The 13,699-nt window shown below is 54.6% G+C and overlaps 1 protein-coding gene across 4 annotated transcripts; it reads right to left on the bottom strand.

Annotated features, from left to right (window-relative positions):
* Window positions 1-131: 131 nt before the first annotated feature.
* Puf60 (poly(U) binding splicing factor 60) lies at window positions 132-13,646 on the bottom strand. 4 transcript variants are annotated; one of them, XM_087183716.1, is made up of 13 exons: window positions 13,501-13,584; window positions 12,112-12,151; window positions 8,155-8,256; window positions 5,830-5,925; window positions 5,627-5,716; window positions 4,660-4,710; window positions 2,183-2,344; window positions 2,007-2,099; window positions 1,642-1,855; window positions 1,368-1,558; window positions 1,099-1,234; window positions 659-894; window positions 132-577 (listed from the first exon to the last, which is right to left on the bottom strand). In XM_087183716.1, the coding sequence occupies exons 4-13, from the start codon at window positions 5,905-5,907 to the stop codon at window positions 278-280; spliced, it is 1,551 nt and encodes a 516-aa protein (XP_087039842.1). In that variant the 5' UTR covers window positions 5,908-5,925; window positions 8,155-8,256; window positions 12,112-12,151; window positions 13,501-13,584; the 3' UTR covers window positions 132-277. The 4 variants fall into 4 exon arrangements, with proteins under 4 accessions (XP_087039842.1, XP_004837850.1, XP_087039844.1 ...); XM_004837793.4 differs by lacking the exon at window positions 12,112-12,151 and having other exon boundaries at window positions 13,501-13,646; XM_087183718.1 differs by lacking the exon at window positions 4,660-4,710 and having other exon boundaries at window positions 13,501-13,574.
* Window positions 13,647-13,699: the final 53 nt, after the last annotated feature.

Raw genomic sequence — 13,699 nt, 5'->3', positions numbered from 1 at the left:
TGAGCGGTGCAGGAACAGGGACCCTCCTGTCACTGCTGCCTCCTTGTCACAGCAGGTATATAAGAACCTACACACACACACACACACACACCCCAGACAGGGTCACAGGACCAACACCAGACACAGGGATGTTCAGGGACAGCAGCATCTGCACCTTTATGCACACTACAGGCTGGGCAGGGCAGGGCAGAGTGCCTGGTCCCAGGGACACCACTGTATCACTATAAAACCCAAAGAAAACAAGGAGCAAGTGCAAGTCCGGGAAACAGGGCCAAAGTCACGCAGAAAGGTCGCTGTTATCAAAACGCTCTTGGTCGTACACTTCAGCCACCACCTTGCGGCCAGCAAACCAGCGCCCATTGAGGGCCTGGATGGCCTTGTGAGTCTCTGAGGCCATGGAAAACTCCACAAAGATCTTGACGATGATTTCTGCATCATCCTCCTCACCCTGCTTTTCCTGGTAGATGATGACACGATTGACAGCACCGAACTTGCCACACTCTTCTGTCACCTCCCCCTCCAGGTCATCATCGATGTCCTTAGGATCCACCATGTTACGGAGAACCATCACTGTGGACTATGCAGGAGGGGAGAGCAGAGAGTTGCAGACTGCCTGGACCACCCCTGCTCCACCCCCCACCAGATCCTGGCCACCCACCTCCTGCTTTCGAAGCAGCTTCTGCATGACCATGTGGCGTGCACTGCTGCCTGAGATGCTCATGTGCTCCTGCTCACTCAGCATCTCTGGCCGCTCTGACTCCGGGAACAGCTCCTCTTCTTCCTTTTCCTTTTTGGGCTCCAAAAGGCCCAGCGTTGGGGGGCTGGCTAGGATGGGGTTCACCACTCCCACAGAAGGGATGGTGACCGGAATGGGAGGACGGGCTGGGGTCACACCTGTAGCAAAACCAACCAGGTCGAGCAGTCATCCCACCCCAAGACCTTTTTGGGAAAGGAGCAGAGAGATGGTCAGCCATGGCTAACCTGCCCTGGGCTCAAAGAGTTACGTATGAGCATGTGTGGGCCAGAAAACAGCTGAAGGTGTGAGCCTGGAGATGAAGAGGCGGGGACAGAGGGGAGCCTTGGCCCACTCAGACTCACCTGTGATGACTCCAGGAGCCTGAGCAGCCATGACAGCTTGAGGCAAAGCCCCCAAGGGCTGGGCCAGGGTCAGTGCTGGGGATACCAGTCCAGGCGTGGCCAAAGTACCCAGCACTGCTGCTCCAGCCACTGCTTCCTGCAACCCCAAAGGCCACCATGATCAGTGCATCTGGTTACCTTTACCCAGTACCACCTGAAAAGCCACTCCCCAAAGGATCAGAGGGCCTATCCACCCACTGTCATACCCATGCAATTGCACTAGCCCTCACCTGAGCTGTAATCTTTGCTGTGGCTGCAGCTGCAGCTACAGCAGCAGCAGGTGGGAGGCCTCCAGGAGTAGCAGGTGTTAGCAGGGGCATGGGGGGTGTGACAGCCTTGCCTACTCGCAAATACTGGCCACCCAGATCAAAGAGGTTCATGGAGGACACAGCATCCTGGGATGACTGGGCCTTCTCATACTCTGCAGGACAGGTGCAGCAGTGAGGAGGGCTAGCCCCAGCATTAGGTGGGACACCCCCTCTTTCCTCAGCACCTCAGTCATACCAATGAAGCCATAGCCTTTATGCTTGCCAGTCGTGGGGTCCCGAGCCAGCGTGCAAGACTTGATCTTGCCAAAGGCCTCAAATACACTCTTGATGTCGTCATCTGAGAGATCCTGGTGCACAGATGCCACATATATGCGGTTGAAGGCCCGTGCCTCCTCAGCCAGCTGGTCTATGATGGGTTGGGCCTGTCCTATGTTGCTGGGCCTGCCCACCTGGAGAAGAGGCAAGGGGATGAAGAGGACCATCAGGCCAGGCCCAGCCACTACACACTTCTGTGGCACTACTTTGTGTTGTCTGTTGGGAGATGGACAGAACATTCCATGTGTTCTCAGCAAGATCCAGGACCAACTCTTCTGCTCTCACCTTAATGTTTCTGCCCCCCAGCATCACTGAGTTCATCTGCTCCAAGGCCAGTTGTGCGGCTTCTGGAACCTCGTACTCCACAAAGGCAAAGCCCTAGACACAGGGTAGCCCCGTTAAGCCAGGAGAGTCCTGAGAGGGTGAGCCCAGAGCAGCTAGAATGCGCCCAGCCTGCTCACCTTGTGTTTCATGGTGACGGAGTCCCAGGACATGTCAATGCTCTTGATGGGGCCAAAGGGGGCAAAGGCTTGGCGAATGGTGTCCTCCCCTAGCTCATAGTAGATGGAGCCCACGTAGACCCGACACATGATGGCCAGTGCCCGCTGCCGCTGAGCTGCCATCTGCAGCAGGACAGAGGAGAGAGAGCCACTGGCTTGTCAGGGGGGCAGGAGGCTCAGAAGCCCTCTCCCCTCCTGATCCACCCACCCGGTTCTGCTGTGGGGAGGGATCCCCCACAGCAGCAAGATGCAGGCTCAGCCCCTGCAGTCAGGGCACAGGGGTCAGCAGGACCCCACCCTGAGGAAGGAAGGCCAGGCCCGATGATAGGACATAGACGCACCCAAGCCCACCCAAGTCCCAGGCAGACTGTGGCAGCAAAGCTGACAGGTGGTCAGGAGGGAGGGCTGTGTGCCCTTCCCCAGCCCAACCCTCCAGTTTTGAGGCCAGGTACCCCAGGCTGGGCTGGGAGATCCTCCCACCATTCCAGCCAAGTACTGCAACAGAAGAGGGAAGGAGCCATCCAAGCTGGAGGGACCCACTAGCATGAAGGCCAGAAGAGAGGGTGGCAGAAGACAGGGCAGCCAATGCCCAGAAGAAACCCCTGGGGAGGAGTTTAGGAGCCCAGACTAGAGCTCCCTAGAGAGAACAAGTAGTAGTTGCTCATGCAGGGCTAACTCAGGCAGGGGTACTCTACACTCTCCCCATCTCTACACCCCCCACAAAAAAGCTGCCTGGAGCCTATGCCTATAGTCAAGATCTGGCCCAGGCAAGAACCGCTTGCCTGTCCTCCATGTTAGGCAGCAGCAGAGAACCTAATGGAGAAGTCACAGGGATTCTTGATACTGGGGAGCTCCTAGACACTGGCTGTGAGCTGGACTGTGGAACCCTTGCATGTTCTCAGGAATGGGGCTCCCTCTCCTGCCACCTCACAGAAGACGTGCCAGGTAGGAAGTTCTACAGCCATGTGTGGTGGGCTGCAGGAAGACCATGGACCCCAGGGCTCTGCCCCTCTGAACAAACAAGGGCTCCTCTCACCCTTACAAAGGTCCCACTGGCAGAAATCAGTTTACTACTACTTTTTGTTTTTGTTGGTATGGAGGGTTTGAACCCAGGGCCTTTGGACTGAGCTATGTCTTCAGCTCTTAAAACTTTTTAACATTTTGAGACAGGGTCTTGCTAGGTCATTTAATTGCCCAGGTTGACTTCAAACTTGCAATTCTCCTCCCTCAGCATCCCAAAGTTCTGGGATTACAGGTGTGCACCACCACACCCTGCACCCCTTTATATCAACATGCCTGGTATAGGCCTAGTCCTCTGCCTCAGACAGGGGCCTCCTAATGAAGATCCACATCTCCTCCCAACACATGACTCCCCACAATTGAGGCCTATGTTCTCTTAAATTAGGAATTCCTTAAAAAAAATGGGGATGTTTTCTCCTCAAAAGCAGGCTCCCCAATAAATAGGCCTGCGGGCCCTAATTAAACCAAGAACCCTTGAAGGTGGAGCCATGTCCTCTTCTCATAGTGAACTCTCCAGACATGAAGCCTCGCCTGTCCCTTGGGCCAAAGACCCCCAAGACAGCATTATGTCTCCTTTTCAGGGCAGGGCTCCCCAACTACGGGTGAGCAAAGAGCTTTCTCCCTGACCACATTTCCCCCAGCCCAGGTCTCTCAGAAGGTTGACAGCTCCTTTTCAGACACACACTTCCCAGAAAGGACACTAGGTGTGTCTCCCCTTTGAGACGTCCAGGGTTGGCCCCTCTCAGTAGAGGCCCTTGTCCCCACCCCTCAGGATCTCCCCAGGACAGGGCCTGGCCTCCTCAGCCTGCCTCTGGGCAAGGGAGGGGCATATCCTTCCCAGACTCCTTTGCTCACTGTGGCCATGGTCACAGCCCCTGCCTCTTCCCTGGCCACATGACCACTGCCCTTTGCTGACAGCCAGGCCTGCAGCCCAAGTCTTTGCTTGCTCGGGTCCCCAATCCCCACCCCACCCATCCATCCTCCCTCCAGGGTCTGATGGGGCCACAAGTTACGACCCCTCTCCTCAGGGGCTGACCCCATCCCAAGAGCTCAGGCAGCCTGGAGACTGACAGAAGAGTTGGCCCACAGGTGTGCCCCCTATGCAGGGTGGCAAGGGTGCAGACGAGCCTGGCATCGGCAGCTGCCCTCCCTGGCTGGCTGCCACGGCTGCCCTCCGCAGTTACCTGGCTGTTAGTTTTAAGGCGGGCCCTCAGAGCAGGTGGAGGCCTCCCCAGGGGCGGTCCCGGGGTGGGTGCCCACACCACTGGCCCCGCCATGCCTGGCGCTCTGCTGCGCTCGTCCTGAGCTGGCGGGCAGGGCCGGCCAGGGGAGCAAGGTCCCCAGCAGTGGGCTGCACTGCCCCCCTCTAGCCCTGACTAAGGACATGAGCCCCAGAAGAAGTGAGCATTTCTATTGACCGATTGCAAAGGTGAGAGAGGATCTCCAAAGCCCATTGTCACTGCTGCCATCTGAAAGACAGTAAAGACAGAGTTCAGTCTGTTGGAGCCGAGCAGTCTCCCGCTCTCGTCAACACCTCACGCAGACAGCGGCAAGGCCCGGAGTCCCCGCCCTGCCTTCCCACACTGTGGCCGAGTGTTGGCTGCTGGCACCTGCCCAGGGGGGCCTCAGAGCCCCAGGTGCCCATCCCGCAGCCTTTGCAGCAGGGCTGGCCAGGGCACAAGGAAGGGAGGGACGAATGGAGAACAGTGAGCAACCAGGATATCTCCTGGCAGCATGAATGTCTGGGGGCTGGGCCAGGGCTGGGGGCTGGGGGCTCAAGGCCCAGGAACCTGTTGGCTTCACACAGGCCTCTCCCCACGCAGATGCCCCAGCCTCTGGCCTGGAGTAGGGCCCAGTGGAAGCACCCCCAGATAGTTCCCTTCACCCTAGACCCCAGCCCACATGGTCTGGACTTACTGCAGGGTGGGAGCCTGACCATGGGGACAGAGAGAAATACACCCTACATGCCGCTGCCACAGCTGTGCACAGCCTGGGGAACAAGGGCATGGGGAAGATCCAGAGGTAACAGTGTAATAGTGGAAACACCAAGAAGGGGAATGGGCAGAACTACAGAGAAGGAATGGGAAAGGGGGTGGAGAAGGGGCCACAGCAAGTAACAATCGGGAAAGGCTGGGCCACTTGTGCTTCAGGGAGGACCCGGGAGTCCCGAGAATGAGTCCTCAAGAATCTGAGAGCCATAACACCTTCTGGGGGTGGCCACAGGCACAGAAGGAGGAAGAGAAGGAAAAGGAGGAGACGGTGGAAGTGGGGAGGGGCAGTGGAGGCTTCGTGGCCCAGGCTGAGTGGGTCGGCCTCCAGCAGAACCAGCTACTGAGGCGGCAGCGGTGGTGGTGGTGGTGGTGGCAGGAGGGTGGTAAGACTCACCTGCAGGTTGGTGAGCTGCTGCTGCTGGTGCGCGATGGTCTGTTTCACAAGCACACTCTTGATGCTCTGCTCCATGGCATATTTCTTGGCCTGCAAAAAACAGCAGTGAGGAGCACTGGGGGCCCAGCCTGCAGGGAGGTGGCTTGCTCCCACTGACCCCAGCTGACCAGCTGCATGCACAGTAACCAGGAAGATGCTCTCACCTTCTGGAGGGCCTCCTGCTGCTCAGGCGTCAGGGGAGGCAGTCCCAGCTTGGCAGCTGTGCTCTGCCCATTCTCCATCTTGATGGATTCTGTGCCCTGGTGAGAGTAGAACAGGAAAGTTGTTCAGCAGCAAGCTCAAGGTCACCTGCACATGGCCCCAGAAACCCCATACCCATCTCCCCAGTCCCTTCCCAAAGAGGGACAGGCCCCAGACAGACTATCTCCTGCCTGGCTTGGATGCTGATCTGCTCTTCCCATATTGCTGTCTTCATCCCAAGCCTCTGTTTCCCCGGGGCCCATGGGTGGGACGTAGACTGAGGAAGGCAGTGACCTTGGGGGCCTGAGCCAATCTGGGGCAGTTGTGGGGCCCAGGTCACAATAGCCTCCTTGGAACCCAAGACAGGGAGCAGGTGGCAGGAGTCTAGTCCCTTACTGCCAGCCTGACTCCACAGTCTCCTCCATCCCATAATACAGGGGGAGAACCAGCCTCAGCTCGTGCTCCAGGAAAGAGAGAACAGGATCAGGCAGGACTTGCTGGATATGTGGGACTCCTTACTCCTATACCACCTTGCATACTGGGCTTCCTCATAGCTCTGCTACGGGCAGAGACATGGCTTCTTTGGGGTTTGGGGGCTACCTATTGACCAAGTATAGTCACAGGACTTTTCTCTCAATGTGCCCATCCTCTATCTCTGCATATACTATGCACAATAGTATATGCAGCCTGAATGCTCACCCAGGCCACATGAGCCATCAGGGGGCCTCCAGCTGACCTCTACCAAATTCTTACATGGGCTATGAGCAGCTCCCCTGGGGAAGCCAGAAGCAGAGCAGCCCCAGAATGCCTATAGGCCAGGAGGTGCCAGGGCACGGTAGGCTCGCCATAGCGGCTGCAGATCCAATGGGAATTACTAGAATTATGTTTGCATTTTTCCTGTCAAAGCTGTTTCCAAGCTTTTTGCAAGGGAAAGAACACAGTCATGTAAGCAAGAAAGCCCAACATTAGAGCCAGCAGAGCACACCTGCCTACCAGCTCTAAAGCCACCAGCAACCCTTCTAGGCTTCCAGACACAGCCTTCTGAGGGATGGTAAAGGAGAAAGGGAGGCCCCTAACAAGAGGAGTGACAGGCAAGATACAAAGGAGGCAGGCAGGGGCCAGTTGATCCAAACCCCAAGAATCCCATCCTAGCCACCAAAGTGCTGAGATTCCAGCCCAGGGTCAGAAGGCATGAAGCCTAGAAGGGCCCTCCCTGGCAACTACAGTCTGGCTCACACTAAGACTGTCTCTATCCTCCCAGCTGGCTCTAAGCCCTATCCTCCTTAGTGGGAGGGGGCCTGAGACCAAGATGGGGATGTTAGTGCAGGCTGTCACCATGGAAATCAACGCCAGTCCCTTGCAACCCCGTAGAAACCTTTCAATCTCCTCTTTGTCTTAGTAAACAAAAGGCCTTTCTCCCACCAACCAATGGCTGCTGGACAGCTAGCCAGGGCCGGGAGCCTCAGCCCCCACAGCTTCCCAGGCTGCACACTATATTCCTGTCCCCCACCCCCACCCCCCAAAGGGTGCCTGGGGGCCAAGGGAAGGGCCTAGTCCCAAGAGGCTGCCAGGCCACCTTCTGGAGGCCTGCCAGGACCTTCTGTAGGCAGGCACCGAGAAGCACAAAAAACCCATCACCCAGAGACAACAGAGCTCCACTTCCCAGAGGACCCATTCTCATGAGTTGTGACCTGTCCACACCCACTTTGAAGCCTAGGGCATAGAAAAAGTGGGGGCCTGAGTCCCCATAATACCTGTCCTTTGACCTGAATGCTGCTTTGTTCTATTATTTAAATTAAAAGAGAACTAAAATGGAAATCTACATATTTATTTTTTTTGGTACTGGGGATTGAACTCGGGACCTTGCACTTGCAAGCCAGGTGCCGGAACCACTGAGCTAAATCCCCGGCCCGGAAATCTACATTTTTGGCTCTAAGAAATGCTGCCCATTCTAGAACATCAGGGCCCACCTTCCATACTATTCTGATACCAAAAGCAAGCATGGCTGAGGTTGGTCCCCAGTCCCCCCACCTGGTCAGTCCATTGCCAAGCCCTGCCTAAGCCCTGGGACGGGAAAAATTCACAGGGAAGAGGACAGGCCAGAAGCAGAATCAGGAGGGAGCAGGAGAGCCACAGGGCTAAGCCTCAGGTACTGAGCAGCACTGTCAGCCCAGAAGGCAGAGAAGGGTCTCTGGGCTCCTTCTTACCCACCCCAGCCAGGCCTCTATGACAGGCAGGCAGGCAGACAGACAGCTGGGCCTGAGGGAGATGATGCTTAAGGTCAGTACCTGTGGAGGTTTCCATTTGTCTCCCGCTGCCACCACTGCCGCCGCCGCCGCCGCCGCCGCCGCTGCCGGCTCGGATCCCCCTCCTTGCTGGCCATTGACTTGCTGCAGGCAGGAAGGAGATGTTGTAACCAGTAGTCACACGATGCCATCACCCAAGGTGCCCTCTCCTCTTTCCAAGCTAAGTAAGGACTGAGCTCCTCACAGTCAAGCACAGGAGGACAGACACAGGCATAAGAAGGATCTAGCTCCAGCATGGCTCCTTAATATTCCCAACATTACCCCCACTTTACACTGCCTACTCCTCAAACCCACTAGGACATGTGCAGCTGTCCAGGGCAAGAGCAGCATTTGGGCCTGGTAGCAAGTCCTTGGGAATGGCCAAGGTAGAGAGTAAGCAGTGGTCCTGCTTCAGACCAAGGAAAGTCACCTTCTCCTGCTAACAGAATGAGCCAGCCTGGATGACAAGGAGACCAAGTGGCTGTCCTCTGGAACCCCTTCTGAGGGAGCAAGGGTACCTTGCCAGAACCCTGCACACACCTGAGGCTAGCCCTTAGCTTAGCATTAGTTCCAGTTTTCCCACAGGCTCTGGTCAAGCCCAGCCTGCCCTCCCCTGATAACCAAGATGTCCAGGGCTTTCTGACTCCTGGGAGGGAAAGCCTGGTCCTCTGGTCTGCACCAGATAGGACCTAATGACAGGGTACAGAGAGCACTGCTGTGCAGAGCCAACCTCGAAGAAAATGCAGCTCCCACTATGGCCTTTTGGAATGACAAGGGCAAATTCAGGCCTCAGGAAGGAGGTGGACAATGTCATGGGAGTGGGAAGACTTGGTGGAAGGACCCTGAGACCTATCCCACCTTCTCAGTGGCTATACAGCAGAAACAGGGCAAATATGCTCACCCTTCCAGTTCAGGTATAAGAATCACAATATAGGGGCTGGGGATTTAGTTCAGTGGTTTTGCCACCTGCTGCACAAGCGCAAGGACCACAGTTCGATCCCCGGTACCAAAAAAAAAAAAAAAAAAAAGAATCACAATATCTAAATACATTAGGGAAGGCTACGCCCACTCCTGCAGCCACATGGACAATGCCAGAGGAGTGCTGACTTGGCCAGGGCATCTCTCTCAGGTTTTCAGGCCTCTAGAGAAGGGACAGCAACATAGCTCAGCACACTTTAGACCAAGCCAATGCACCCATGCCTGGTTTTGCCTGGAGCCACTTCAAATGCTTCTAGCATGGGTGTGTTCCATTGCCCAGCTCAGCCTGCTACTGCTTGGAAATGGCATTCCCAAGAGAGCCAAAGGAAAGGGGGGCTTTCTGTCACAGCCCCATCCACAGAGCAGCAGCTGCTTCTCAATATACACAAGACAGTACTTCCAGTACAGCCCTAAGAACCTATGAACAGGGAGAACTTGAGGTATATGAGCAACTTCCTGCTTCCCCAAACTACTGCATCACCCAACACAAGGCCCAGGACAGCGCTGACATGGTTCAGACGACACTGCCTGGGACACGGTCTACTAGTAGACACTACACAAGCCATTCAGGCACACCATTTACAGCAGAAGGAAAATCTCAGTCACACTGAGCCTAGCATTCTGTTCTAAACAATCACTAGAAGCCAAGCATGGTGGTACACACCTTAATCCCAGCACTCAGGAGGCTGAGGCAGGAGGATCACCTCAAGTTGAGGCCAGCCTGGGCTATATAGTGAATTCAAGGCTAGCCTGAACTACACATTAAGATCCTGTTTCAAAAAAGAATCAAAACATGGCCAGGCATGGTGGCTCATGCCTATAATCCCAGCACATGGGAGGATGAGACAAGGAGGATCCCCAGCCTGGGCTACATAGTGAGTTCAAGGTCAGCCTGAACTATATAGCAAGACCCTAACTCAAAACAACAAACAAACAAAAAAACCAGTCATCACTTGGGAGGCTGAGACAGGAGGATGCCTGTAGTTCCAGGCAATCCTAGGCTACACGGTGAGTTTATTAAGGACAGCCTGAACTGCATAGTGAGACCCTTCTGGAGAAAAGTTGTCACTTATTGTCATAGCTAGTCACATGCTGTTATCTCTGGCAATAGAAATGTCAGGCTCTGTGGTCACAATGTTCCCTAGCACCAGGCAGCAGTGCAAGAGGTGGGAAGCCACCTCTGAGGGATGGAAACACCAGCTCTGCCTCTCAAAAGCCCAGAACAAACAGAATGTTTCTACTAGAAGACATTAAATGGTAAGTTACTTAAGGCAAATAACAAGGTCTCTTGGCCTTGGGCTCCTCAACCATAAAGGGGATGGACAGACCTCCAGGGTGGCATGAAGATTTACCAAACCATCCTCCATGAAAAACATCATAAAGTCAGCCACTGCACATAGAAAGCAAGCTACAGCACTGTTAGGGCCAGGGATTTAGCTCAGTAGTGCCACGCCTGCCTTGCAAGCACAAGGTCCTGAGTTCAATTCCCTGAACTGGGGGGAAAAAATAGAATAAGCACTGTTAATAGCATCAGCATCAGCATCAGCTGGGCATGGTGGCACACGCCTATAATCCCAGCACTCTGGAGGCTGAGGCAGGAGTACTGCTGCGAGTTTGAGGCCAGCTCAGGCTACATAGTGAGCTCAAAGCCAGTCTAAACTACATAGCAAGACCTTGTCTCAAAAATCTAAGAACAAAAACCAACCAATAAATAAATAACATCAGCAACAGACCCCTAGAGCAGGGCTCATTGTAGGACACTGTCTTCCATATGTTCAGGTCCTGTCACATGACACAATGCTATGTGATCAGGCTCTGTGCTGTGGGCTGCAGATACAGCAAAAACAAGGGAGAGAGAAACATAACTCAGGAGCCTCATGGCCAACTGCTCGAAGACAGTGTACTAACTGGCACCTAAGATGATTTCTGTAGCTAGAAGTGCTAAGAAGAAAATAAAGGATGGGATGAGGAGTGAGGGACTATGAGGTATACTAAAATCTGGCAGCCAGGCAAGGCCTCTTTGTGAGGTGACATGCAGGTTGGGGCCTTCAGGAGAAGAAAGTGATTGTTTCCATCAGGATGGGAGAAGGATGCCAAGGGTGATGGCCTTGAGCAGAAGCAGTCAGAGAAGGGAAGACTGGAGCAATGAATCAAAGATACAACATAATGAAGACTGAATCTCTCCTTGGAAGGGTGGTATTGCCCTGTTTCTGCAGCCACCACGTGGAAGAGAGGTCCAAAGAAAAGGAGTTTTTTTTCACATCTTTCTGCATCTATCCCCATCCAACTCATGTCAGCTAGTTTGAGCCACTCTATTAGTCTTTCCACAAGAGCTAAAGTGCCATGACACTGACACAGGGTGTTTACATTTTTTTTTGTGGTACTGGGGCTCGAACTCGGGTCCTTGTGCTCATGCAGCAGGCAGTGAAACCACTAAGCTAAATCCCCAGCGGCACTGACACAGGGAACAGATTCTCACTAGCTCAACCAGGACAGTAGGGACAAGACAACACTTCTAAAAACCTTTCCACTCAAAAAATTAGAGGCTGGGATGTAGTTTAGTGGTATGGCATGCTTAGCACATGCAAGTCTTTGGGTTCAAAATTTACAAACAATCAAACAACAAAAAAGATTAAAAGAGGGATGTGCTAGTCATTCTGGAACCTGCTGCAGCAAGCCTGAGCCTTAAAAGTTAAATAACATGTACTAACCACAAGAAGATGTGCATGGCAATGAACACCCCACTGAAAACCCCAGCTAGGGGCCAGAGATTTAGCTCAGTGGTTCCGTTGCCTGCCTGGCAAGTGCAAGGTCCAGAGTTGGATCCCAGGTACCACAAAAAAAAAAAAAAAGAAAAGAAAAGAAAAGAAAAGAAAAGAAAAGAAAAGAAAACCCCAGCTAATGGGGTCAGATCTACTGCTCACACTCATTTCAGTAATGACAACACATAAGGGCTGCGGATTTAGCTCAGTGGTGCCTCACCTGCCTAGCAAGTGCAAGGTCCTGAGTTTGATCCCCACTGCTGAAAAACAACAACAACAAAGTAATGACAACACATGTATGGGACCACACCACAACAGCAGAGCCCCAGCTCATGCCCTGGTCCCCATGAGCACCTGTGCACTACTCCGCAGATACTTGGGAGATGAGGCACCCACTCTCCTTCTGTGCCTTCCCAAGTGTCCCATCCTTGTCTGCGGGCCTCCCTTTCCTTCACCATCAACTGTCATCTGGGGACAGTCACCAAATCCTCAACCCTCTGGCTTCTTCCTCACAAAGACTGCTTGCTCCTGTGGCTTCAAGAAACAGCAGGGCAAGGTAGAAAGTTATCCATGACATAAAGGTCACACGTGGGGCAGTTCCTCACAAACCAGGGCATTTTGGCTTCTGCCCCACTGGGGCAAGGTCCAGGCCCCAGCTCACATGCTAGCAATGGCAGTCTAAGTGCACTCCCTGACCCTATGGGCCTAGACTCCAGCCACCTGCCCAAGTTGCCTTTTCAAACAGATCTTAACTCATTCTCTAGGTGTGGGCTGTGGGAGGGATGAACTGCACGGGGGAAAGGTCCAAGAGGGGGTTCCCTAAGCTAAGTGGGGAGGAAGATAGGCTGAAATGTTGTGCACACGTGATTTCCCTTTATGTTCATCACTGCCTGTGCACCCTTGCCCTGCCCTGCCTCAAAAGTGGGTGCTAGACAGAAGAGAGGGACTCCTTCCTCTGGGTGACCACGCCACCCCGAGCACAGCTCCCTCAGGCGCCTAGCACAAGGTGCATCAGAGTTAGAACTGGTCTCTCGGTGCCCACCAGACTCCCAACCAAGACAGAAATTTTGCCTCTGGATAGTTCCCCACTGTGCCGCAAAATCCTCCCACAGCTCTTGCCACAGAGCGATTGCTCGAAAGACGTGTGATGAGAACACATCTTATTCTCCTGAGTGGAATAACAGGATGGGATTAAGAGTTTCCTTGCAGAGCACCGGCGGGGATCGATCACAACGACTAGCACGGGGAGCCAAGGCCACCCTTCCTCTCCGGGCTGCAGGCCTGCCCCTTACACTCCCACCAACTGGGAGCCCAATGGGGGAGGTAGGGGAGCAGATGCCATCCTCCCTGGGGGCCGCTTGCACGGGACTGCAGGGCTCAGTCCATCACAGGCCTACACCCGGCCGGCGCATCCCGCGGCCCGCCGGAAGCTAGAGTCGGCGGGCCGGAAGCTACGATCCACCCCACCCTCGCCCCATGGCCACAGGAGGATCCGCGAGGGACCCAGGAAAACAGCCGCCCACCGGGGGGCCTCCACGATCTGGTCCAGACGACAGATGACACGCTCCCACCAGCTGAGGGCCGCCTGTGGCCGATGGGGGTCACTTACGAGAGCTATGGTTGCCGTCGCCATCTTGCGTCCGTCGCGGCCGCAGAGCGCGCCACACGCTCCGGCCTCCTCCCTAGTCTCGTGCGATTTGGCAGCCAACGGAGCAACTCTCGCGATAGAATGCCTGTTCCCTAGATACGTGATAGGAGAGGAACACGCTTCCGGGGCGGGAAAAATTAGAGTCCCGGATAGGGCGGGG

The sequence above is a fragment of the Heterocephalus glaber genome, unplaced genomic scaffold (genome assembly GCF_053883595.1).
Source record: "Heterocephalus glaber isolate CG9 unplaced genomic scaffold, H.glaber_assembly_v1.0 deba00000281, whole genome shotgun sequence".
Taxonomy (NCBI): Eukaryota; Metazoa; Chordata; class Mammalia; order Rodentia; family Bathyergidae; genus Heterocephalus; species Heterocephalus glaber.
The sequence above is the reverse complement of the archived record's forward strand: the minus strand, read 5'-3'. Positions and strand labels throughout refer to the sequence as shown.